This window comes from Salmo salar, chromosome ssa16 (genome assembly GCF_905237065.1).
Source record: "Salmo salar chromosome ssa16, Ssal_v3.1, whole genome shotgun sequence".
Taxonomy (NCBI): Eukaryota; Metazoa; Chordata; class Actinopteri; order Salmoniformes; family Salmonidae; genus Salmo; species Salmo salar.
In genome coordinates this window covers 42,877,421-42,902,787 of record NC_059457.1, presented here as the reverse complement: position 1 = coordinate 42,902,787, position 25,367 = coordinate 42,877,421, and the positions used below count along the sequence as shown (strand labels likewise).

Here is a 25,367-nt window from a genome sequence, read left to right as displayed (position 1 = left end):
TAAAACTCTGGGATTTTTCATCCTATAGCTTGTTCTCCATCTTCTTTTGAAATAGTGAGCCATGTTTTTAGCATTTTTATTTCCCTGACTGATCATAACTAGTTCTCATAACCTCTCGTCTCTCTACAACAGGCAATATGTTTGTAACATCAAATCGCAAAAAAAAATCTAATTCAAATAAATTGCAGTATTGAATCGCAATACATGTAGAATAGTGAAAATCGCAATACATATCGTATTGGCACCTAAGTATCGTGAAAATATTGTATTGCGAGGTCCCTGGCCATTCTCAGCCCAAGCTTACAATTAATAGATTTGGTCTTGTTTAGGCCTACCTGGTGGATTTAAACCCTTGTGTTTGGAAAGACATCAGTAAACCAGATATAGTCTACTAATTCTGTCTGATAAATCTCTCACACATGATTTCTTAATCCTCACACTAGTAAAAGTGCACCATTGATCATGCAAACCAAACACTGAATGTAATTTGAGAGTGAATATATAAAACACAAACTGCATATTCACTGCTTATTACAGGCAATCGTCGTGCAAATACTTTACTAAGACATTCTAGTAGTTACAAAATGAGCTAGGGAAATTAATTTCACTGGTACATCTTGATGTCACTGCAGCTAGATCACCTTGACTTTGCATGTGGACAATGGCTTAGGTCTTATCTTGCCATCTGAGTAGAGCATAAAATATTATTTATAGTGGAACTCATTGAGAGCTCATTCTTCCTAAATTGATGAGTTCTCCTCTGTCCCGTAGCTCATCTAAGAACGATGCAGCTTGAAACGAGCCATAACACAGAGACATGCACACAATCTTAAATGCAATGCTAGATTATGGCTAACAAACAACTGGTATGGTGATGATGGAAATGAAATAACGTAAAGACATCATAGGGCAACACTCACCCACCTTTAGGGAGAGAGCGAGAACAGGCCGGGGCAGAGCGGGTTTGCAATTCGACAACCTTCGAGTGCAGCGGAAAGGTGCCAGGGTGGACACGTGGCACTGATATACCCAACCATAGGCCTCTGTCCTCACGCCATCCTTAACCCCCTCTATTCTGCCTCAACACCCTTTTAAAAAATCCTCTCCTTTTGGTTGTCCTGTCCTTAAATACACAACCATTCTGACGATGCCACTTCCACTGTGCGGTCCATTTCCATTTGAAAGAAACATCTGCCTTATTCAAGGTACTTTGAATATTCAAAAAAATCTAGGTATTTCTGTTTTTACAGTGCAACACAGAACAATGTGGGTTTTGAGGAGAAAGATTTCTCCGTCATAGGATGGTTAATCTTAGTCACAATTGATTTTTACAGTTTGAGAGCACCTCGTTCAGAAGGGGGACAGGACCAACAAGAGAGGGGGGAAAAAACTCACTCATCAATAAATAAATAAATAAATAAAGGAAGTCACTGTTGCTACAGAGAACGAAAGCTTAGTGGTCTCCTGGATTCTTATTGGGCAGTCTGCTGCCATGTGCCCAGGAATCACCAGAGATGCTCTAACAAATCAAGGAAATGTTCTAATATTTGAAAATGTATCTAGGTAGTGATCGCTTCTGACCCTCGAACTCCAACTTAATCATTTTCGACTTCACTAATAGTAATGGGTGAAGTGGAAGTAATTGCTGACAATTTATCATTTTAATACAGGCACAGACAACATACATTGCATTCAGAAAGTAATCAGACCCCTTGACTTTTTACTAATTTTGTTATGTTACAGCCTTATTCTAAAATTGATTAAATAGTTTTTCCCCCCTCATCTACAATCTTCACGCACAATACCCTATAATGACAAAGCAGCGATTACAGCCTTGAGTCTTCTTGGGTTTGAAGTTACAAGCTTGGCACACATGTATTTGGGGAGCTTCTCCCATTCTTCTCTATAGATCCTCTCAAGCTCTGTCAGATTGGATGGAAAGCGTCACTACACAGCTATTTTCAGGTCTCTCCAGAGATGTTTGATCAGGTTCAAGTCCGGGTTCTGGCTGGACCACTCAAGGACATTCAGAGACGTGTCCCGAAGCCACTCCCACTTTGTCTTGGCTGTGTGCTTATGGTCGTTGTCCTGTTGGAAGGTGAACCTTCACCCCAGTCTCAGGTCCTGAGCGCTCTGGAGCAGGTTTTCATCAAGGATCTCTCTATACTTTGCTCTGTTCATCTTTGCCTCGATCCTGACTAGTCTCCCAGTCCCTGTCGCTGAAAAACATCCCCACAGCATAATGCTGCCACCACCATGCTTCACCCTGGGGATGGTGTCATGTTTCCTCCAGATGTGACGCTTTGCATTCAGGTCAAAGAGTTCATTCTTGGTTTCATCAGACAAGAGAATCTTGTTTCTCATGGTCTGAGAGTCTTTTGGTGCCTTTTGGCAAACTCCAAGCGGGCTGACATGTGCCTTTTACTGAGGAGTGGCTCCCATCTGGCCATAAAAGCCTGATTGGTGGAGTGCTGCAGAGATGGTTGTCATTCTGGAAGGTTCTTGCATCTCCACAGAGGAACTCTGTCAGAGTGACCATCGGGTTCTTGGTCACCTCCCTGACCAAGGCCCTTCTCCCCCGATTGCTCAGTTTGGCCAGGCGGCCAGCTCTAGGAAGAGTCTAGGTGGTTCCAAACTTCTTCCATTTAAGAATGATGGAGGCCACTGTGTTCTTGGGGACCTTCAATGCTGCAGAATGTTTTTGGTACCCTTCCCCAGATCTGTGCCTTAACATAATCCTGTCTCGGAGCTCTACGGACAACTCCTTCGAACTCATGGCTTGGTTTTTGCTCAGACAATGTCAACTGTGGGACCTTATATATATACACACACACACACACACACACACACACACACACACACACACACACACACCTGTCCAATCAATTGAATTTACCACAGGTGGACTCCAATCAAGTTGTAAAAACATCTCAAGGATGATTAATGGAAACAGGATGCACCTGAGCTCAATTTCGAGTCCCATAGCAAAGGGTCTGAATACTTGTGTAAATAAGTTATTGTTTTTATTTTTAATACATTTGCAAACATTTTCGCTTTGTCATTATGGGTTATTGTGGATAGATTGATGAGGACATTTAACAATTCAATTTAGAATAAGGCTGTAACGTAACAAAATGTGGAAAAAGTCAAGGTGTCTGAATACTATCCCCCTGCTCATATTCTGTATTTTACTATAAAATAGAGATCACACAGGTTTAAGAATACAGCAGGCTACATTATTATTTATAGATATACAATACATGGCCAAAAGTATGTGGACAGCCCTTCAAATTAGTTGATTCGGCTAGTTCAGCCACACCCGTTGCTGACAGGTGTCTAAAATAAAGCACAAACCCATGCAATCTCCATAGACAAACATTAGCAGTAGAATGGCCCGTACTGAAGAACTCAGTGACTTTAAACGTGGCAACGTCATAGGATGCCACTTTTCCAACATGTCAATTCGTCTGCCCTGCTAGAGCTGCCCCGGTCTGCTAACTGCTAGCTTGCCTGCCCCGGTCTGCTAACTGCTTGCTTGCTAACCCAGTCTGCTAACTGCTAGCATGCCAGCCCCGGTCTGCTAACTGCTAGCTTGTTTAGCCCCGGCCTACTAACTGTTAGCATCGGCCTGCTAACAGTCTGAATCGCTGTGTCCCCAGTCAGCCCAACCACTCACTGGACCCATATGTTCACTTGGCTACGCATGCCTCTCTCTAATATCAATATGCCTCGTCCATTACTGTCCTGGTTAGTGATTACTGTCTTATTTCACAGTAGAGCCTCTAGCCCTGCTCAATATGCCTTAACCAACCATGTTGTTCCACCTCCTACATATGCGGTGACATCACCTGGTTTAAACGTCTCTGGAGACTATATCGCTCTCAACATTACTCAATGCATAGGTTTACCTCCAATGTACTCACATCCTACCTTACCTTTGTCTGTACACTATGCCTTGAATCTATGCTATCGTGCCCAGAAACCTGCTCCTTTTACTCTCTGTTCCCAAATGTGCTAAACGGCAAGTTCGTATAGCCTTTAGCCGTACCCTTATCCTACTTCTCCTCTGTTCCTCTGGTGATGTAGAGGTTAGTTAACCTCTTGACGGTCGCCTAGGATAGGGGGCGCCACAGCGCATTTTGAAAAAAAATTGTGCCCATTTTAAACGGCCTACTACTCAAACTCAGAAGCTAGGATATGCATATAATTAATACTTGTGGATAGAAAACACCCTAAAGTTTCTAAAACTGTTTGAATGGTGTCTGTGAGTATAACAGAACTCATATGGCAGTCAAAACCCCGAGACAGATCAAAACAGGAAGTGGAATTCTGAATTGCGAACTCAACTTCATCACATTGCCTATTAATCACACCGTGAGCTATGGTTCATTGAGCACTTCCTATTGCTTCCACTAGATGTCCCCAGTCTTTACAAAGTGATTTGAGTCTCCTACTGTGAAAACTGACAGAATGACACACTGTGGAACGTGGTCACACGGAGAGGGCCATCACCATTATGACGCCGGCGCCCCTGGTTACCCTCCCCTTTCGAAACGTTTTGAAACACAATGCAATCGTCCCCCTCGAATCTTATTGGCGCTCTAGTTGAAAAAGGCCCTAAAGATTTATGTTATACAACGTTTGACATGTTTGAACGAACCTAAATAAGAAAAAAATGCATTTTGTTGAAAGAGTAGCCCCGCGCACGTCGGAACTTTTGGTGCAGCCTTCAGAACGTGCTAACAACAACAAGCTAATGGAACATAAAGGATGAACTTTTTCTAACTAAAATACATTTTTTGTGGACCTGGGATTCCTGGAAGTGCCTAAGGATGAAGATAATCAAAGGTAAGGGATTATTGACAATAGTATACAAGACTAGATTTGATATGCGATTGTTCCAAGATGGCTAGCCTATTGCTATTGCTAGCCTATTGTTCTGAGTATCGCATCCCCTTTTATCGCAAAGTGTGATTACCCAGTAAAGTTATTTTAAAATCTGGCATTACAGGTGCTTTCAAGAGATATTCATCTATAAATCTTAGAATGACAATATTACATTTTAAAAATGTTTTCGAATAGTCATTTAGTAAATTGTAGCGCTGTTTCATCGGATGCATTTGAGGGAAAATAGTTAGTCAACGTTACGCACCGATGTAAAATGCTGTTTTTATATATAAATATGAACTTTATCGAACAAAAGAATGCATGTATTGTGTAACATGATGTCCTAGGTGTGTCATCTGATGAAGATTGTCAAAGGTTAGTGCTGCATTTAGCTGTTTTTTGGTTATTTGTGATGCATGTGGTTGGTCGGAAAATGGCTATGTGGCTACTTTTACGATATACTCCTCTAACATAATCTAATGTTTTGCTTTTGCTGTAAAGCCTTTTTGAAATCGGACAACGTGGTTCGATTCAGGAGAGGTGTATCTATAAAACGATATAATTTGAAAAAAATGGAGAAAAAAAAATTACATTTTGTTATGCTAATGGCGATAGGATTTTTCGCTGGATGTCCGTCCCAGGCCGCACAGGAGTTAATCCAGATCCTGCAGTGCCTAGCTCCACTCCCCAGGTGCTCTCATTTGTTGACTTCTGTAAACGTAAAAGCCTTGGTTTTATGCATGTTAACATTAGAAGCCTACTCCCTAAGTGTGTTTTACTCATTGCTTTAGCACACTCTGCCAACCCGGATGTCTTAGCCGTGTCTGAATCCTGGCGTAGGAAAACCACCAAAAACCCTGAAATCTCCATTGCTAACTATAACATTTTCCGCCAAGATAGAACTGCCAAAGGGGGCGGTGTTGCAATCTACTGCAAAGATAGCCTGCAGAGTTCTGTATTACTATCCAAGTCTGTACCCAAACAATTCGAGCTTCTACTTCTAAAAATGCACCTTTCCAGAAACAAGTCTCTCACTGTTGCCGCTTGCTATAGACCTCCCTCTGCCCCCAGCTGTGCCCTCGATACCATATGTGAATTGATTGCCCCCCATCTATCTTCTGAGCTCGTGCTACTAGGTGACCTAAACTGGGACATGATTAACACCCCGGCCATCCTACAATCTAAGCTTGATGCCCTCAATCTCACACAAATTATCAATGAATCTACCAGGTACAACCCCAAATCCGTAAACACGGCACCCTCATAGATGTCATCCTAACTAACTCGCCCTCCAAATACACCTCTGCTGTTTTCAATCAAGATCTCAGCGATCACTGCCTCATTGCCTGGATCCGTAATGGGTCTGCGACCAAACGACCACCCCTCATCACTGTCAAACGCTCCCTAAAACACTTCTGCGAGCAGGCCTTTCTAATCGACCTGGCCGGGGTATCCAGGAATGACATTGACCTCATTCCGTCAGTAGATGATGCCTGGCTATTCTTTAAAAGTGCCTTCCTCACCATCTTAAATAAGCATGCCCCATTCAAAAAATGTTGAACTAGGAATAGATATATCCCTTGGTTCACTCCAGATCTGTCTGCCCTTGACCAGCACAAAAACATCCTGTGGCGTTCTGCATTAGCATCGAATTGCCCCCATGATATGCAACTTTTCAGGAAAGTTAGGAACAAATATACACAGGCAGTTTGAAAAAGCTAGCCTTAGCTTTCCTAACAGAAATTTGCATCCTGTAGTACTAACTCAAAAAAGTTCTGGGACACTGTAAAGTCCATGGAGAATAAGAGCACCTCCTCCCAGCTGCCCACTGCTCTGAGGCTAGGAAACACTGTTACCACCGATAAATCCACTATAATTGAGAATTTCAATAAGCTGTTACACCGATAAATCCACTATAATTGAGAATTTCAATAAGCATTTCTCTACGGCTGGCCATGCTTTCCACCTGGCAACCCCTAACCCGGTCAACTGCCCGGCACCCTCCACAGCAACCCGCCAAAGCCCCCACCATTTCCCCTTCACCCAAATCCAGATAGCTGATGTTCGGAAAGAGCTGCAAAATCTGGACCCCTACAAATCAGCCGGGCTAGACAATCTGGACCCTCTCTTTCTAAAATGATCCACCGCAATTGTTGCAATCCCTATTACTAGCCTGTTCAACCTCTCTTTCGTGTCGTCTGAGATTCCCAAAGATTGGAAAGCTGCCGCGGTCATCCCCCTCTTCAAAGGGGGTGACACTCTAGACCCAAACTGCTAGACCTATATCTATCCTACCCTGTCTTTCTAAGGTCTTCGAAAGCCAAGTTAACAAACAGATTACCGACCATTTCGAATCCCACCGTACCTTCTCCGCTATGCAATCTGGTTTCAGAGCTGGTCATGGGTGCACCTCAGCCACGCTCAAGGTCCTAAACGACATCATAACCGCCATCGATAAGAGACATTACTGTGCAGCCGTATTCATCGACCTGGCCAAGGCTTTCGACTCTGTCAATCACCACATTCTTATTGGCAGACTCAACAGCCTTGGTTTCTCAAATGATTGCCTCGCCTGGTTCACCAACTACTTCTCTGATAGAGTTCAGTGTGTCAAATCGGAGGGCCTGTTGTCCGAACCTTTGGCAATCTATGGGGGTGCCACAGGGTTCAATTCTCGGGCCGACTCTCTTCTCTGTATACATCAATGATGTTGCTCTTGCTGCTGGTAATTCTCTGATCCACCTCTACGCAGACGACACCATTCTGTATACTTCTGGCCCCTCTTTGGACACGGTGTTAACTAACCTCCAGACGAGCTTCAATGCCATAAAACTCTCCTTCCGTGGCCTCCAACTGCTCTTAAATGCAAGTAAAACTAAATGCATGCTCTTCAACCGATCGCGGCCCACATCTGCCCACCTGCCTAGCATCACTACCCTGGACGGTTCTGACTTAGAATATGTGGACAACTACAAATACCTAGGTGTCTGGTTAGACTGTAAACTCTCCTTCCAGACTCACATTAAGCATCTCCAATCCAAAATTAAATCCAGAATCGGCTTCCTATATCGCAACAAAGCATCCTTCACTCATGCTGCCAAACATACCGATCCTCAACTTCGGTGATGTCATCTATAAAATAGCCTCAAACACTCTACTCAACAAACTGGATGCAGTCTATCACAGTGCCATCTGTTTTGTCACCAAAGCCCCATACACTACCCACCATTGCGACCTGTACGCTCTCGTTGGTTGGCCCTCGCTTCATACTCGTCGCCAAACCCACTGGCTACAGATCAACTACAAGTCTGTGCTAGGTAAAGCCCCGCCTTATCTCAGCTCACTGGTCACCATAGCAGCACCCACTCGTAGCACACGCTCCAGCAGGTATATCTCACTGGTCACCCCCAAAGCCAATTCCTCCTTTGGTCGTCTTTCCTTCCAGTTCTCTGCTGCCAATGACTGGAACAAACTGCATAAATCTCTGAAGCTGGAGACTCATATCTCCCTCACTAGCTTTAAGCACCAGCTGTCAGAGCAGCTCACAGATCACTGCACATAGCCCATCTGTAAATAGCCCATCTATCTACCTACCTCATCCCCATACTGTGTTTATTTATCTTGCTCCTTTGCACCCCAGTATCTCTACTTGCACATTCATCTTCTGCACATCTACCATTCCAGTGTTTAATTGCTATATTGTAATTACTTCGCCACCATGGCCTATTTATTGCCTTAACTCCCTTATCCTACCTCATTTGCACTCACTGTATATAGACTTTTTGTTTTCTTTTGTTCTACTGTATTATTGACTGTATGTTTTGTTTATTCCATGTGTAACTCTGTTGTTGTATTTGACGAATTGAAATGCTTTATTTTGGCCAGGTTGCAGTTGCAAATGAGAACCTTGTAAAGGTGAAATAAAATAAAAAATAAAAAAAGTGCCATTATTGTGAAGTGGAAATGTCTAGGAGCAACAACGGCTCAGCCGTGTAGTGGTAGGCCACACAAGCTCACAGAATGCTACCACCGAATGCTGAAGGGTGTAGCACGTATATAAATTGTCTGTCCTTGGTTGCAACACTTACTACCGAGTTCCGAACTGCCTCTGGAAGCAACGTAAGCACAAGAACTGTTTGTTGGGGTCTTCATGAAATGGGTTTCCATGCTCGAGCAGTCGCACACAATCCTAAGATCACCATGCGCAATGCCAACTGTTGGCTGGAGTGATGTAAAGCTCGCCACCATTGGGGCAGTGGAAACGCGTTCTCTGGAGTGATGAATCACGCTTCACCAATTAGCAGTACGACGGACAAATCTGGGTTTGGCGGGTGCCAGGAGAATACTACCTGCCCCAATGCATAGTGCTAACAGTAAAGCTTGGTGGAGGAAAAATAATGGTCTGGGGCTGTTATTCATGGTTCAGGCTAGTGCCCTTAGTTCCAGTGAAGGGAAATCTTAACGCTACAGCATACAATTACATTCTAGACAATTCTGCGCTTCCAACTTTGTGGCAACAGTTTGGGGAAGGCCCTTTCCTGTTTCAACATGACAATGCCCCAGTGCACAAAGCAAGGTCCATACAGAAATGGTTTGTCGAGATCGGTGTGGAAGAAATTCAATGGCCTGCGCAGAGCCCTGACCTCAACCCCATCAAACACCTTTGTGATGAATTGGAACGCCGACTGCGAGCCAGGGCTTATCGCCCAACATCAGTGCCCAACCTCACTAATGCTCGTGGCTGAATGGAAGGAAGTCCCCGCAGCAATGTTCGAACATCTAGGAGGAAAGCCGTCTAGAAGAGTGGAGGCTGTCAGAACAGCCTTGGGGTGAATTGGAACGCCGACTGCGAGCCAGGGCTTATCGCAGCAATGTTCGAACATCTAGGAGGAAAGCCGTCTAGAAGAGTGGAGGCTGTCAGAACACCTTTGGGATGAATTGGAACGCCGACTGCGAGCCAGGGCTTATCGCCCAACATCAGTGCCCAACCTCACTAATGCTCGTGGCTGAATGGAAGGAAGTCCCCGCAGCAATGTTCGAACATCTAGGAGGAAAGCCTTCTAGAAGAGTGGAGGCTGTCAGAACAGATTTTGGAATGAGATGTTCGACGAGTATGTAGTGTATTATTATGAGATCATTTAAAAGCCCAGTGGAATCAAACATAATATTCCTGTGTTTTGTGTATATATTTCAAATACAAAGTTGGAATAATACTGTGAAATTGTGACCATGATGATAATGACCTTATAGTGTAAGAGCTGTTTGAAAAGACCCCCTGAAATTTCTGCCTGTTTTGGTGGGATGGCGTTTTGGCCTGCCTGGACATCACCAGTCGGTAAATTAGTTAATAGACCTTTCCCTTCCCTACTCCCAGACAGTCCTAGAACAATTCTTGCTTGTCTTTCAGTTAATACATTTCCTTTAAGGAAACAGATATAGGCTTAGCTGATTGATGCTCAGATGGATTAAAATCCAGCATACTAATGATTTACCTCGTGTCCACACGGCCCATTTTATTTGCTAGTAGGCCTATTTTAAATTAATTTGTATGTGTTGGCAAATAAAATAGACCAAAACCATTACCCTATCCTACGTTAACCAGCCATAATACAATTATTTAGTCATCATGGCTAATCCAATAATATATACTGAACAAAAATATAAATGTAACATGTAAAGTATTGGTCCCATGTTCCATGAGCTGAAATAAAAGATCCCAGAAATTTTCCATACGCACAAAAAGCTTATTTCTCTCAAATTTTGAGCACAAATTTGTTTACATCCCTGTTAGTGAGCATTTCTCCTTTGCCAAGATAATCCATCCACCTGACAGTTGTGGCATATCAAGAAGCTGATTAAACAGCATGATCATTACACAGGTGCACTTTGTGCTGGGGACAATAAAAGGCCACTCTAAAATGTGCAGTTTTGTCACACTACACAACGCCACAGATGTCTCAAGTTGAGGGAACGTGCAGTTGGCATGCTGACTGCAGGAATGTCCAACAGACCTGTTGCAAGAGAATTTAATGTTCATTTATATACCATAAGCCGCCTCCAACGTTGTTTTAGAGAATTTGGCAGTACAGCCAATCGGCCTCACAACCGCAGACCACGTGTAACCACAACAGCCCACGACCTCCACATCAGGCTTCTTCACCTGTGGGATCGTCTTGAAGAGGGGTGCTGAGGAGTATTTCTGTCTGTAATAAAGCCCTTTTGTGGGGAAAAAAATATTCTGATTAGCAGGCCTGGCTCCTTAGTGGGTGGGCCTATGCCCTCCCAGGCCCACCCATGGCTGCACCCCTGCCCAGTCATGTGAAAGCCATAGATTAGGGCATAATGCATTTATTTCAATTGACTGATTTCCTTCTATGAACTGTAACTCAGTAACATCTTGGAAATTGTTGCGTTTATATTTTTGTTTAGTATAAATAAATAGCTAAATTAAGTTGTCAACTGCAAGGCCTATTCACTATAAATATATTTGTTAAATACATTTCCAGTGCTTGGTTTTTGCATAGCTTCATACTTTGGTTACACCGTATTCCTAGTTACACCTGTCTTTGGCCATTTTCTGTCATTTTAAGCCATTTGACCCATGTCGGCTTTGTCAGGAAAGAAACGGTGAGACATTGATGATAGTTGTTAAATATAACTGAATATATTTATCCTGAGGCACAATCAAACATAATATGAATCGTTTGTTATATGCAAGGGATGCCTTTTGACAGTGGCTAGTTGCAAACATGATTGTAATCCAGCAAACTCGTGCCAGCTGGAGGATTTTGCGGGGCACCAACCCTGCTAGCTGCAAAGATTCGAAACGCACTGTCCCAAGCATAGTTAGTTGAAGACGAACATGTGACAATACTTGTTTGGCTATCTAATAAACTGCAATATGTGCCTATTGTTTGTTAGTTGTAGGTTACTAGAAGGGTTTACTGTATCATGCAACTAGCGAATAGCTACAGAGGCTAGTAACGTTAAGCCAGTTTTGCAAACTTGCGTCTCGAGCCCCCACCACCATTTTCCAGTTTAGGGGAAAACTTAAAAACAAAAAATACTCACCGTAAAATGTCCTTGATTGGGTAACTGTTTAAACTTGTTCAAAGGCTAATTTGGTCCTCATAAAAGCTATTTTCCTTGTTTCGTTTGCTTCTTAAGTTATCACAAACCTAAGTTCCCTGCCATGTTCGTAGAGAAGATATCGAACTACATCGATAGTGAGACCAGCGAAACTTGTGTCCACTGTGCAGCTTGCTGTACGTGCACCAACAGTACGGAAACAAACGAACATAGCCGTAATTACACGACGTGTTGTATGTGATACAGGCTGTAAAATGTGGCACAGTACACCATCCAAAGAGGGGACCAACAACAAATGTAATCGTGAAGCCATGAGTGCATTCATTACAATTCAGTGAACAATATATTCTTAAAACAAAAAGATGTGACTATGAGTGCATTCATCAAATGCCATATGGAAACAGTTGATCATAAAACAGGTTGGGAACAGCCAATAAAAACACAAAATAGATCATTGACACTTGCACCAGGGAAAGCACACCTCACTACTCAAAGCAGACAGATGTTGAACGGCAAAGTCATATGAACCTGCAACATTTTTAGGATTCCCATCTGAAGTCTCCTATCACAATTCCTTTATTATGAAAGTACAAACACTTACTTACTGGAAAATACATTCAACAGTCCAACCCAACCATAGGCATAATAACATCCGAGCCTGCCATCCATTTATTCAACATTTGCTTTTGTTTGAATAGGGAGCTAGGCCATAGTGTTAGAACCATTTTCTTTTAGAAACTAGCCAGATAAAGTTGGCTTATACAGTATATCCATATTCACATAAAATGGAAATTAGAAATAGTGGAGGTACAGTGCTAACAAAATCACATAATTAAACAGAAATAATGAATGTGGAAATGTTCTTCCATTTTACCCTGTAAGTGTGCTACAATATACAGGTACCCTTAGTCTACATCTAAGTGAGCATAGAGGTGTTAGATAGACAAAATGGCAAAGCGTCAGAATGAGGGTTAAATGCAAAAGACAAAGCATTTCAGACTGATGTGTAGCCAAACCTTCTAAGCTCACTCCCAGCCCTTGAACCACATGCATCCCTCATGACAGGGATCATCAAATTTTGCAGTCACGGGCAGATTTTTTTTTGAGCTGATCGTCGGTGGGTCGGAATCTAATTCCAAATAATTAGTTAAATGCAAATTGACCGCAAGAATATTTGACTAAAACATAATTATTTCAAACCTTGCTTAAATTTGTATATGATCACATCTGGTTCAGGGCATGATGAGTAGGAGTGAGAGGAAAGTGCAAAAGTTGACTGAGCGCACAATGCTATTAGACACACATTAAAAACCACAGCATGGGCTTTATAAACCCAGAGTTACATGCAATCAAGTATTACGTGTCCTTGTCTCATGCAGCATGCATCCAACAAGAATAACTGCATCCTACAGTATTCCTATACAACAGTTTAAGGAAGATTTAGTTCAAAAAGGTACTTGTGTAAAATGATGTAGTGTTGAAATGTGCAGACTAACACAATAGCTTCACAGTACATGGTATCAAAGAATGGTTTCATTATGTAGAAATACAGGATTCCAAAATTCTATTTGTTTCAATTGTGTATATAGCATGTTCATTGTAAACAACTCTGACTTTGTGAGTCTTCGGTATAACTTCATTTCACTACCACTGACTTCTGAGCAGTTCATCTGGTCTGAAAATATAGTCTGAGGATCTGTTGAGACTTCTAAAGAGCCCCCCTCTTTTGATATATAAAGAGGGATAAATAACAGGAAGTACCATTTGACAATATCAACCTTCAAAACTACTTTGGTGTATAAAATGGGCCAAAATGATGGTGTTCAACACCGCTAATTAATTATATGCATTGTATTATATGCATTGCAATACTGATGTGATTCCCCACAAGCTTCATCCTTGCTTCATCAGAGGCCCATTCTTACAGCCATGGTCGTTCACGTTGCTTGTGCAACAGGTCAGCCATGGTCGTTCACGTTGCTTGTGCAACAGGTCAGCCATGGTCGTTCACGTTGCTTGTGCAACAGGTCAGCCATGGTCGTTCACGTTGCTTGTGCAACAGGTCAGCCATGGTTGTTCACGTTGCTTGGTATACTCCAAATAATACAATAACAATTCATACAGAATTAGACTCAGATATCAAAATATATACATGTACAGTACAAAGACATAAAACTAGCATCTGTTAATATCTAAGCCCTGGGGTCTGACTGAAGGTATTTGGTGCTCCTTCATTATTGACTCTTCCATATAATAAAAAAAATAATAATAATTTAAATCGGTAAAATAAAAAAAATGTCTGTCAAAATAGTAATTTTCCTTAGTGCACTTTACCCCAATGTAAACATCAATGCAAAAGCACAAGATGAAATAGACACCGTCTGGAATGCACTTTTAACCAACCAGCATTCAGGATTAGACCCACTCGTTGTATAAATGTAGATAAGGTCAAAGGCTGTATCAAGGATAATTGAAAATATGCAAGCGGATCCTGTGAAAGCTTAAACGGTTTCTCTTTAGCTTGGTGGTGTTACCTGGATAACTGTATTCCTGGATGTAGCCTAAAACAGGGTTAAGAGCAAAACTATCTGTGCCTTATCAAAACAATATCCTGTCAACAAGTGCCTGTGTGACAGTGATGAGGTAACAGTATTTGATAAGAACAAAGTTTCATGCTTTTGTAGTATAAGCATGGACAGCAAGTTCAAATTGCCATGCTACACCAATGTTCAACTGATTTAAGTCAAAACCAAGGGGTAAAACCCTGTTGCCATGAGAATCAGTACAGCGGAACCATGAACCCAATAGAACAACATCAGGATGAACGAACATGACAATGAGGTTATGACACAATATTGTGCAATGTAATTAGCAGGTTTTAAAACTAACTAGTTACTGAATTTCATGTGAAACACTTGCTTTCATTTCTATGGTGGCTAAGATTGAAAGAAATACCCTCCGCGTTGCATAAAATTGCTTTGAAATATAAACAATATTTGTAAAGGGGACTACATTTTCCTGCTACTGCCAAGCCTGCCAACAAGGAAATAACATCAATTCGTCAAACAAAAAGGGCCATCAGTTCATAAGATATGGCTTAATTAAACAAAAACCAAACAAATAGTGAGTAGTCTTCACATCAACTAAAAACTGACCTAAGTAGTTCATATAAGAATTGCCCTACAGTTTTGTACAATTCAAAATATACTTCAAAACTGTAGTCTCAGTTTCCAAGCCTAAATCAAAACAACTTTCAAATTGTGGTAATCTGTAGAAATTAAGATTATTACATTCCTACTTTCAATTTATGAATGCGGAAAAAATGTCAACACTTTCCTCTCCAAAAACGACTTACTTCTGTGAAATTTGTACCATTATCAACTACTCTGTACCATGTTTAAAAATAGACATTTCTAGAAAAATCATGTCAATAGAAAATAAATATTTCTATGAATACAAAACATGACTTAATCTTGGCTAGTCACTATCAATTGAACACCTTCCTTTTTTGGCCCCATTATAAATCATATTAGTTTAAAAGTAATAAATAACCCCAGGAAATGAAGTGCAGTCTATTTCCTGGTGTTACATATTTACAAAACTATGTCCCGAATCAAGTGAAATCTACAAAACAAAATCAATGTGGCAAAATACTCTTTCGCCCAAACATTTCCTTCCTTCAGCAGTGAGAGTATCAAGGTGCTTCCTTGGAAGAAATGGCTATATAAAATGAGTCAAGGAAATGTCACTTCCTTAGCTTCCCTTTCTGGGGGCTAGAGTCCACTGCTGTATCACCAACCTGATCCGAAGCAGGGCTTTCCTTGTGCAAAGCAGCTGTCACTTCTGGTGCCTTACTGGAGATTTTACCATGAGAGAGACATCCTTGCCCGGCTGCTGTGTTGGAATCAGTATATTTGGGCTCCTGTCTCTCGCCGTCGTCCTCCTCTCCGTCAGAGCACGGTTCCCAGTCGTCCTGGTCCTCGCTCTCCGTCAAGCCCTGCACAGCAATCTGAGGCACCACGTTGAAACGTTTCACCACAGTCAACTCCTCGCTGGTTTGGGAAATAGATGTCCAGGAGGCCGCCCGCTGCGGGACCCGATTGCCTCCAGGGGCATTTAGCGTTGTTGCGGTGACCGTGGGGATGGTCTTCTGGTTGTCAGGCTCATCAAAGCTCACCTCCTGCACCGCCTCCTGCTTCTTGAAGGAGTCGCGGCGCTCCGACAGGTTGAGCTTCCTCATCACCACCAGCTGCTCTGAGCGTTCCGACGCCCAGTCCCTCAGCCTTTGGCAGCCCCCGTACCCCACCAGCAGCCTCCCGTGGTCCCCTCTGCCACAGACTCCCTCCACCTCGTCCTGGAAAGGCACCTCCAATGTGTGCCTTCGGTGGGGGTACGACTTCTTGTCGGTGTGGTAGGCGCTCGAGAGCCTCTCTGCTGACTGCACCCTCTTGAGGAGGGGGGAGTGGGGCGGCTCGGCACTGCGGGGGCGCAAACAATGGCGGACGATGGTGGGGGGGGACAGAGTCTTGCTGTGGAAGGTCTTGGTGATGCCAAAGAGGGGGGAGGGGGAGCGCTGGGGTGACAGGGGCTGGGTGGAGGAGTTGCAGGCCAGGGGGGACGGGGGGATGCTGCTGGTGGACTTGCGACGACCCACCTTGGTGTAGCGCTGAGTGCCCAGCTTGGAGGCCAGGCCGTGCAGGGAGCTGGGAGAGGTGCTCTGTGGAGAGTTGGTGTCTGAGGGAGAGGTAAATACAGAGTAAGGTGGCCTGATTAAAACCACCAGCTTACAGTCCACCTCAAAGGGACTACTGCATTGTTATTAACAATAAAATGAACAAAGACATATTGCAAGCAAAATTGGGAGATAAAAGCTTATTAGTCAAAGTAGCAGCCTTAGTAATACAGTAGTGACTGTAGCCATAGTAGTAGAAGCAGTAGAAGTACTAGTAATAGTAGTAGCGGTAGTAATAGTAGCAATAGCAGTAGCAGCAATAGTAGTAATAACAATAGTAATTGTAGCAGTAGTAACAGTAGCAGTAGTAGTAGCAGCAATAGCAGTAGTAGGAGCAGTAATAGTAGTAGTATTATTCTTTAAAAAAAAATATTGAACTTTTTTTAACTAGGCAAATCAATTAAGAACAAATTCTTATTTACAATGACGGCCTACCAAGAGGTTAAAGGTCTCCTGCGGGAATGGAGACTGGGACTAGAAATAAAAATGTAGGACAACACACACATCACGACAAGAGAGACACCACAACACTACATAAAGAGAGACCCAAGACAACACAACATTGTAGCAACACATGGTAGCAGAAACATTGTGCCTAACTATGTTTGTACCGACTACAGCACAAAGGGCAAAAAGGTAGAGACAATACATCACGCGAAACAGACACAAGTAGCAGTAGCAGTGGTAATAGTAGTAGTAGTAGCGGCGGTAGAAGTAGTAGCGGCGGTAGTAGTAGTAGCGGCGGTAGTAGTAGTAGCAGCGGCGGTAGTAGTAGTAGCAGCGGCGGTGGTAGTAGTAGCAGCGGTAGTAGTAGTAGCAGCGGCGGTAGTAGTAGCAGCGGCGGTAGTAGTAGTAGTAGCAGCGGCGGCAGTAGTAGTAGCAGCGGCGGTAGTAGTAGCGGCGGTAGTAGTAGTAGTAGTAGTAGCAGCGGCGGTAGTAGTAGTAGCAGCGGCGGTAGTAGTAGTAGCAGCGGCGGTAGTAGTAGTAGCAGCGGCGGTAGTAGTAGCAGCGGCGGTAGTAGTAGTAGCGGCGGTAGTAGTAGTAGCGGCGGCAGTAGTAGTAGCAGCGGCAGTAGTAGTAGCAGCGGCAGTAGTAGTAGCAGCGGCAGTAGTAGTAGCAGCGGTAGTAGTAGTAGTAATAACAGAGTAGAAGAAGCAGTAGCAGCAGTATTATTATAGTAGTAGTAGCAGCAGTGGCGGTGGTAGTAGTAGTAGGGGTGGTGGTGATAGTAGCAGCGTTAGAAGTAGTAGTAGTAATAATAACAGTAGTAGCAGCATTAGTGGTAATAGTAAACTCAGCAAAAAAAGAAACTTCCCCTTTGCAGGACCTTGTCTTTTAAAAATAATTAGTAAAAATCCAAATAACTTCATCATTTATAAAAATGTTTACCTTTATTTAACTAGGCAAGCCAGTTAAGAACAAATTCTTATTTTCATTGACGGCCTAGGAACAGTGGGTTAACTGCCTTGTTCAGGGGCAGAACGACAGATTTGTACCTTGCCAGCTCTGGGATTCGAGCTTTCGGTTACGAGTCCAACGCTCTAACCACTAGGCTACGCTGCCAACCCGATCATTGTAAAGGGTTTAAACACTGTTTCCCATGCTTGTTCAATGAACCATAAACAATTAATGAACATGCACCTGTGGAACGGTCGTTAAGACACTAACAACTTACAGACGGTAGGCAATTAAGGTCACAGTTATGAAAACTTAAGACACTAAAGAGGCCTTTCTACTGACTCTGAAAAAAAAAAAAAAGAAGAAGATGCCCAGGGTCCCTGCTCATCTGCCTAAGACAGCGCTACAGGGAGACAGGACGGACAGCTGATCGTCCTCGCAGTGGCAGACCACGCGTAACAACACCTGCACAGGATCGGTACATCCAAACATCACACCTGTGGGACAAGTACAGGATGGAAACAACAACTGCCCGAGTTACACCAGGAACGCACAATCCCTCCATCAGTGCTCAGACTGTCCGCAATTGGCTGAGAGAGGCTGGACTGAGGGCTTGTAGGCCTGTTGTAAGGCAGGTCCTCACCAGACATCACCGGCAACAACATCGCCTAACCCACCGTCGCTGGACCAGACAGGACTGGCAAAAAGTGCTCTTCACTGACGAGTTGCGGTTTTGTCTCACCAGGGGTGATGGTCGGTTTCGCGTTTATTGGCAAAGGAATGAACGTTACACCGAGGCCTGTACTCTGGAGCGGGATTGATTTGGAGGTGGAGGGTCCGTCATGGTCTGGGGCGGTGTGTCACAGCATCATTGGACTGAGATTGTTGTCATTGCAGGCAATCTCAACGCTATGCGTTACAGGGAAGACATCCTCCTCCCTCATGTGGTACCCTGCCTGCAGGCTCATCCTGACATGACCCTCCAGCATGACAATGCCACCAGCCATACTGCTCGTTCTGCACGTGATTTCCTGCAAGACAGGAATGTCAGTGTTCTGCCATGCCAGCAAAGAGCCCTCAATCCCATTGAGCATGTCTGGGACCTGTTGGATCGGAGGGTGAGGGCTAGGGCCATTCCCCCCAGAAATGTCCGGGAACTTGCAGGTGCCTTGGTGGAAGACTGGGGTAACATCTCACAGCAAGAACTGGCAAATCTGGTACAGTCCATGAGGAGATGATGCAGCTGGTGGCCATACCATGTTAGTCACATGTCTGTGGAACTTGTTCAGTTTATGTCTCAGTTGTTGAATCTTGTTATGTTCATACAAATATTTACACATGTTAAGTTTGCTGAAAATAAAATGCAGTTGAGAGTGAGAAGATGTTTCTTTTTTTGCTGAGTTTAGTAGTAGTAGTAGTAGTAGTAGTAATAATAATAATCAAGTAGTAGTAGTAATAACAGAGCAGTAGCAGCAGTACTGGTAATAGTAACGTAGTAGTAGCGGTAATAGTAGTAGCAGTAGTAATAATAAAAACAGTAGTAGTGGTGGTGGTAGTAGTAGCAGCAGCGGTAGTAGTAGAAGTAGTAGTACGAAAAAAAAATTATGAAATGTATGCATTCACTACTGTAAGTCGCTCTGGATAAGAGCGTCTGCTAAATGACTAACATGTAAATGTAGTAGTAATAACAGTAGTAGAAGCAGTAGTGGTAACAGTAGTAGTAGTAGTAATAATAACAGAGTAGTAGTGGTAATAGTAGTAGTAACAGAGTAGAAGTAGCAGCAGTAATGGTAGTAGTAATAGTAGTAGTACTGGTAACAGTAACAGAGTAGTAGTAGCATCAGTAATGGTGGTGGTAGTAGTAGTAGTAGTAGTAGTAGTAGCAGTAGTAATTACAGAGCATTAGCAGCAGTAGTGGTAATAGTAACATAGTAGTAGTAGTAGCAGCAGTAAGAGTAGTAATAGCAGTAGTAGTAACAGAGTAGTAATAACAGTAGTAGTAGCAGTAGAGGTAATAGTAGTAACAGTAGTAGTGGTAACAGTAATAGTAGCAGTAGTAACAGTAGTAGTAACAGTAGTAGTAACAGTAGTAGTAGTTGGCTAGTAATCATAATGGTACAGTAGCAGCAGTAGTGGTAATAGTAACATAGTAGTAGTAGTAGTAGTAGTAGTAGTAGCAGTAATAGTAGTAGCAGTAATAGTAACAGAGTAGTAGTAGCAGTAATAGTAGCAACAGAGTAGTAATAGTAATAATAACAGTAGCAGTAGTAACAGTAATAGCAGCAGTAGTAGTGGTAACAGTAATAGTAGCAGTAGTAATAGTAGTAGTAGTCTAGTAATCATAATGGTACAGTAGCAGCAGTAGTGGTAATAGTAACGTAGTAGTAGTAGCAGTAATAGTAGCAGTAACAGAATAGTAGTAGCAGTAATAGTAGCAACAGAGTAGTAATAGTAATAATAACAGTAGTAGTAGCAGTAGCGATAATAGTAGTAACAGTAATATCAGCAGTAGTAGTGGAAACAGTAATAGTAGCAGTAGTAATAGTAGTAGTAGGCTAGTAATCATAATGGTACAGTAGCAGCAGTAGTGGTAATAGTAACAGAGTAGTAGTAGTAGTAGTAGTAGTAGTAGTAGTAGTAGTAGTAGTAGTAACAGTAGTAGTAGTAACAGTAGTAGTAGTAGTAGTAGGCTAGTAATCATAATGGTAGCAGCAGTAGTCACAGTAACAGTGCTAGTAGCACTAGTAACAGTGCTGCAGGTGCCTGGGCCTGATGTTACCTCCAGCCTGGTGGTCAGGGGCAGGGCTGCGACAGGGGGTGGAGGGGCCGGGGGACAGGCTGTGTGTGGGGGAGCCCGGCAGGCTCTCGCTGGACGACACAGAGTGGTGTTGCAGTCCAGAGTTGAAGCTTCGGCTGCTGTGCATCACTGTGCTTTGCTTGGACAGCTTCTTCAGGACGCTCCGCCGCCTGGGATAGTCATTGGTTACAGAGAGTTATAACGGGGTTATGAAGGTGTTGTGAAGGGGTTTGAAGGGTAACAAGTGACATAACATTATTATTATAATTATAGTATGTGATTCACGGCCTGGGAGTTTTTTTTTTTATGTATACGTATGCTGCAAAACAAATGTCCTTATTGAGTATGCTTGCATAATAATATCAGGGATATTGAGGCTGATGACAGTAGAGCAATAGTAGAGCAAAAATATCTATCACAAAACAAATTAGAGAGAATACTCTGTGCATTAAGGACGTCTTCTACAGTATAACTTAAGTTTCTTAACTTAAAGTCAAGGCTTAGATGTATAACTCCATTTTGAAAAAGGAGAACACTGCTGTGGAAATGTTTATCATCCATCCATGCAGTAGTGTGCAGTGATCTCTACCAAACACTGGGGGGAGACAAAATAGGGACTTTTGCAGTATGACTCTTGCTGGATGTATTTACACAACAAAAATATGAACAACATGCAACAATTTCAAAGATTTTACTGAGTTACAGTTTATATAAGGAAATCAGTCAATTTAAATGAATTCATTAGACACTAATCTATGGATTTCACATGACTGGGAACACAGATATGCATCGGTTGGTCATAGATACTTAAAAAATGATGCAGTATCATGCAGCGATCTCCTTTGCAGAGTTGATCAGGTTGTTGATTGTGGAATGTTGTCCCACTCCTCTTCAATGACTGTGCAAAGTTGCTGGATATTGGCGGGAACTGGACCACGCTGTCGTACACGTCGATCCAGAGCATCGCAAACATGTTCAATGAGTGACATGTCTGGTGAGTATTCAGGCCATGGAAAAACTGGGACATTTTCAGCTTCCAGGAATTGTGTACAGATCCTTGCGACATGGTGGCGTGCATTATCATGCTGAAACATGAGGTGATGGCGGCGGACGAATGGCACGACAATGGGCCTCAGGATCTCGTCACGGTATCTCTGTGCATTCAAATTGCCATCGAGAAAATGCTATTGTGTTACTTGTCCATAGCTTATACCTGCACATACCATAACCCCACCGCCACCATGGAGCACTCTGTTCACAACGTTGACATCAGCAAACAGCTCGCCAACAAGATGCCATCAAATTTTAAATTTGTCTCATGTGCCGAATACAACAGGTATACCGCGAAATGCTTACTTACAAGCCCCTTAACTCCATTTCTTGAACTGCATTGTTGGTTAAGAAAATATTGAAAGTAAAAAAATAACAATAACGAGGCTATATACAGGGGGTACTGGTACCTAGTCAATGTGCAGGTTAGTCAAGGTAATTTGTACATGTACGTAGGTGTAAAGTGACTATACATAGATAATAAACACGAGTAGCAGCAGTGTGAAAACAAAGAGCGATCAATGTAAATAGTCCGGGTGGCCATTTGATTAATTGTTCAGCAGTCTTATGGCTTGGGTGTAGAAGCTGTGAAGAAGCCTTTTGGTCCTACACTGGCGCTCCTGTACCACTAGCCGTGTGGGAGCAGAGAGAACAGTCTATGACTTGGGTGACTGGAGTCTTTGACAATTTTATGGGCTTTACTCTGACACTGCCTAGTATATAGGTCCTGGATGGCAGGAAGCTTGGCCCCAGTGATGTACTGGGCCGTATGCACTACCCTCTGTAGCGCCTTACCGTCAGATGCTGAGCAGTTGCCATACAAGGCGTTGATGCGACCGGTAAAGATGCTCTTGATGGTACAGATGTTGAACTTTTTGAGATCTGGGGACCCGTGCCTAATATTTTCAATCTGCTGAGGGGGAAAAGGTGGTGTTGTGCCCTCTTTACGACTGTCTTCATGTGTTTGGACCATGTTAGTTTGTTGGTGATATGGACACCAAGGAACTTGAAACTCTCGACCCGCTCCACTACTGCCCCGTCGATGTTAATGGGGGCCTGTTCGCCCGCCTTTTCCTGTAGTCCACAAACAGCTCCTTTGTCACATTGAGGGAGAGGTTGTTGTCCTGGAACCACACTGCCAGGTCTCTGACCTCCTCCCTATAGGCTGTCTCATCATTGTAGGTGAACAGGCCTACCACTGCTGTGTCGTCAGCAAACTTAATGATGGTGTTGGAGTCGTGTTTGGCCACGCAGTCGTAGGTGAATAGGGAGTACAGGAAGGGACTAAGCACACACCCCTGAGGGGTCCCAGTGTTGAGGATCAGCGTGGCAGATGTGTTGTTGCCTACCCTTACCACCTGGGGGCAGCCCATCAGGAAGTCCAGGATCCAGTTGCAGAGGGAGGTGTTTAGTCGCAGGGTCCTTAGCTTAGTGATGAGTTTTGTGGGCACTATGATGTGGAATGCTGAGCTTCATGCCTCGAAGCGGGCATAAAAAGCATTTAGCTCATCTGGTAGGCTCACGTCACCGGGCAGCTCGCGACTGGGTTTCCCTTTGTAGTCCATAATAGACTGTCTGCAATCTCCCCGGTACAGGTGAAACCTCACCTTTGATGTCTCAGTGGCCATTGAAGGTGAGCATTTGCCCACTGAAGTCGGTCACGACGCCGAACTGCAGTCAGGTCAAGAACCTGGTGAGGACGACAAGCACGCAGATGAGCTTCTCTGAGGCGATTCTGACAGTTTGTGCAGAAATTCTTCGGTTGTGCAAACCACAGTTTTGTCAGCTGTCCGGGTGGCTCGTCTCAGACCATCCCACAGGTGAAGAAGTCGGATGTGCAGGTCCTGGGCTGGTGTGGTCACACATGGTCTGCGGTTGTGAGGCCGGTTGGACATACTGCCAAATTCTCTAAAACGGCATTGGAGGCGGCTTATGGTAGAGAAATGAACATTAAATTCTCTGGCAACAGCTCTGGTGGACATTCCTGCAGTCAGCATGCCAACTGCACGTTCCCTCAAAACTTGAGACATCTGTGGCATTGAGTTGTGTGACAAAATGCACATTTTAGAGTGGCCTTTTATTGTCCCCTGCACAAAGTGCACCTGTGTAATGATCATGCTGTTTAATAAGCTTCTTGATATGCCACACCTCTCAGGTGGATGGAATATCTTGGCAAAGGAGAAATGCTCACAAACAGGGATGTAAACAAATGTGTGCACAAAATTGGAGAGAAATAAGCTTTTTGTTCGTATGGAACATTTCTGGCATCTTTTATTTCAGCTAATTAACCATGGGATCAACACTTTACATGTTGTGTTTAAATGTTTGTTCAGTATATATAAAATGTATGTTTTCGTATCAACCCCACGAAGTTAATATATCATAATAATAGCAATACGGCATTAATATTCCATTGAATTAAATTAAATTAGCACACAACGTCTTCCCTTACCTGTCCTGATTGTCCCTTCTCTTGCTTTTCTTGCTGCGTCTTGCCATTTTGCCCTTGTGGCTGGTCTTTCGAGCCGGCCCAACCTTGATTGACGTGTTCTCCAGTGCCGTGGTCTGAAGGGCCACCTTGCCGCCACTCTTTTGGGGTTTCACAAAAACCAATGAGGTATTAGTATTGATTAAAGCTCATAATATCCCAAAGAGTGTGGATATAGTTTGACATTAGGCTTGAGATTGTGTTTGTTTCTGTACCTTCAGAAGCAGCTCCATTATCTCTGTGTGGACCAGGCCTTGCACCGACTCTCCATTCACGTGAGTGATGAGGTCACCGGCCCTCAGTCCTGCCTCGTGGGCTGGGCTGCCATATTCGACACTCTGTAAAACAAAAGTGGTTTATTATTATTACAATTACTGAAAGTCTGTGTGGTTATGCAACTTTTGGCTAATTCTGGAGCAGAATAGTACGGGGCACTCACCGAGACCATGTGGTGCACAGTGTAAACGTCGCTGTCACCCATGTAGACGCGGATGGCCTGCATGGTGAAGCCGTACTTCCTCCCCGAGCTGTGGATGACGATGGGTGGCCCCAGGATGCTGAGGCTAAGCGACAGGTCTCGGCTCGGGGATGAGTCGCGAGATGAAGGGTTGGACGAGAGGGAGCGCGTTAAGATGGGGCTGGGCTGGAGGCCGCCGAGCATGTCGTCTGGAAAGGTGCACAAAGGATGAGTTCATGTTCAGGAAATTAGAAAAAGTATGGTAAAATGGTGGAATTTAGAACAAGAGACTGCTCTTGTTTAGCATTTACAAGTAACTTAAAATCCATTAGCTCTGTGCAGACACACCGGTCACATATCCACACCCTATTCAGTGATATTTGCCTGCTGGGGACCAGCATCCCTGTATGACTAACATATTTAGCTTCTGAACCGTTACCACTGTGCCCAGAGGAAACTTGCATGACAG

The 25,367-nt window shown here is 43.5% G+C and overlaps 2 protein-coding genes across 3 annotated transcripts in view; both read right to left on the bottom strand.

The window, feature by feature from the left end:
• Positions 1 to 12,171, bottom strand: part of LOC106573900 (phosphatidylinositol 3-kinase regulatory subunit gamma) — a 52,503-nt gene extending 40,332 nt beyond the window's left edge. The window contains exon 1 of the mRNA XM_014149343.2: positions 11,959 to 12,171. The gene's annotated coding sequence lies outside the window, so the exon portion shown is untranslated. The remainder of the gene's footprint in view (positions 1 to 11,958) is intronic.
• Positions 12,172 to 12,274: 103 nt separating this feature from the next.
• Positions 12,275 to 25,367, bottom strand: part of LOC106573896 (microtubule-associated serine/threonine-protein kinase 3) — a 54,171-nt gene continuing 41,078 nt past the window's right edge. For both annotated transcript variants that reach the window (XM_014149330.2, XM_014149331.2), the window contains exons 23-27: positions 24,881 to 25,107; positions 24,657 to 24,779; positions 24,406 to 24,542; positions 20,886 to 21,073; positions 12,275 to 16,710 (exon numbers count right to left, since the gene is read on the bottom strand). In XM_014149330.2, the coding sequence (XP_014004805.1) occupies positions 15,722 to 16,710; positions 20,886 to 21,073; positions 24,406 to 24,542; positions 24,657 to 24,779; positions 24,881 to 25,107 (1,664 nt within the window). In that variant the 3' untranslated portion in view covers positions 12,275 to 15,721. The remainder of the gene's footprint in view (positions 16,711 to 20,885; positions 21,074 to 24,405; positions 24,543 to 24,656; positions 24,780 to 24,880; positions 25,108 to 25,367) is intronic.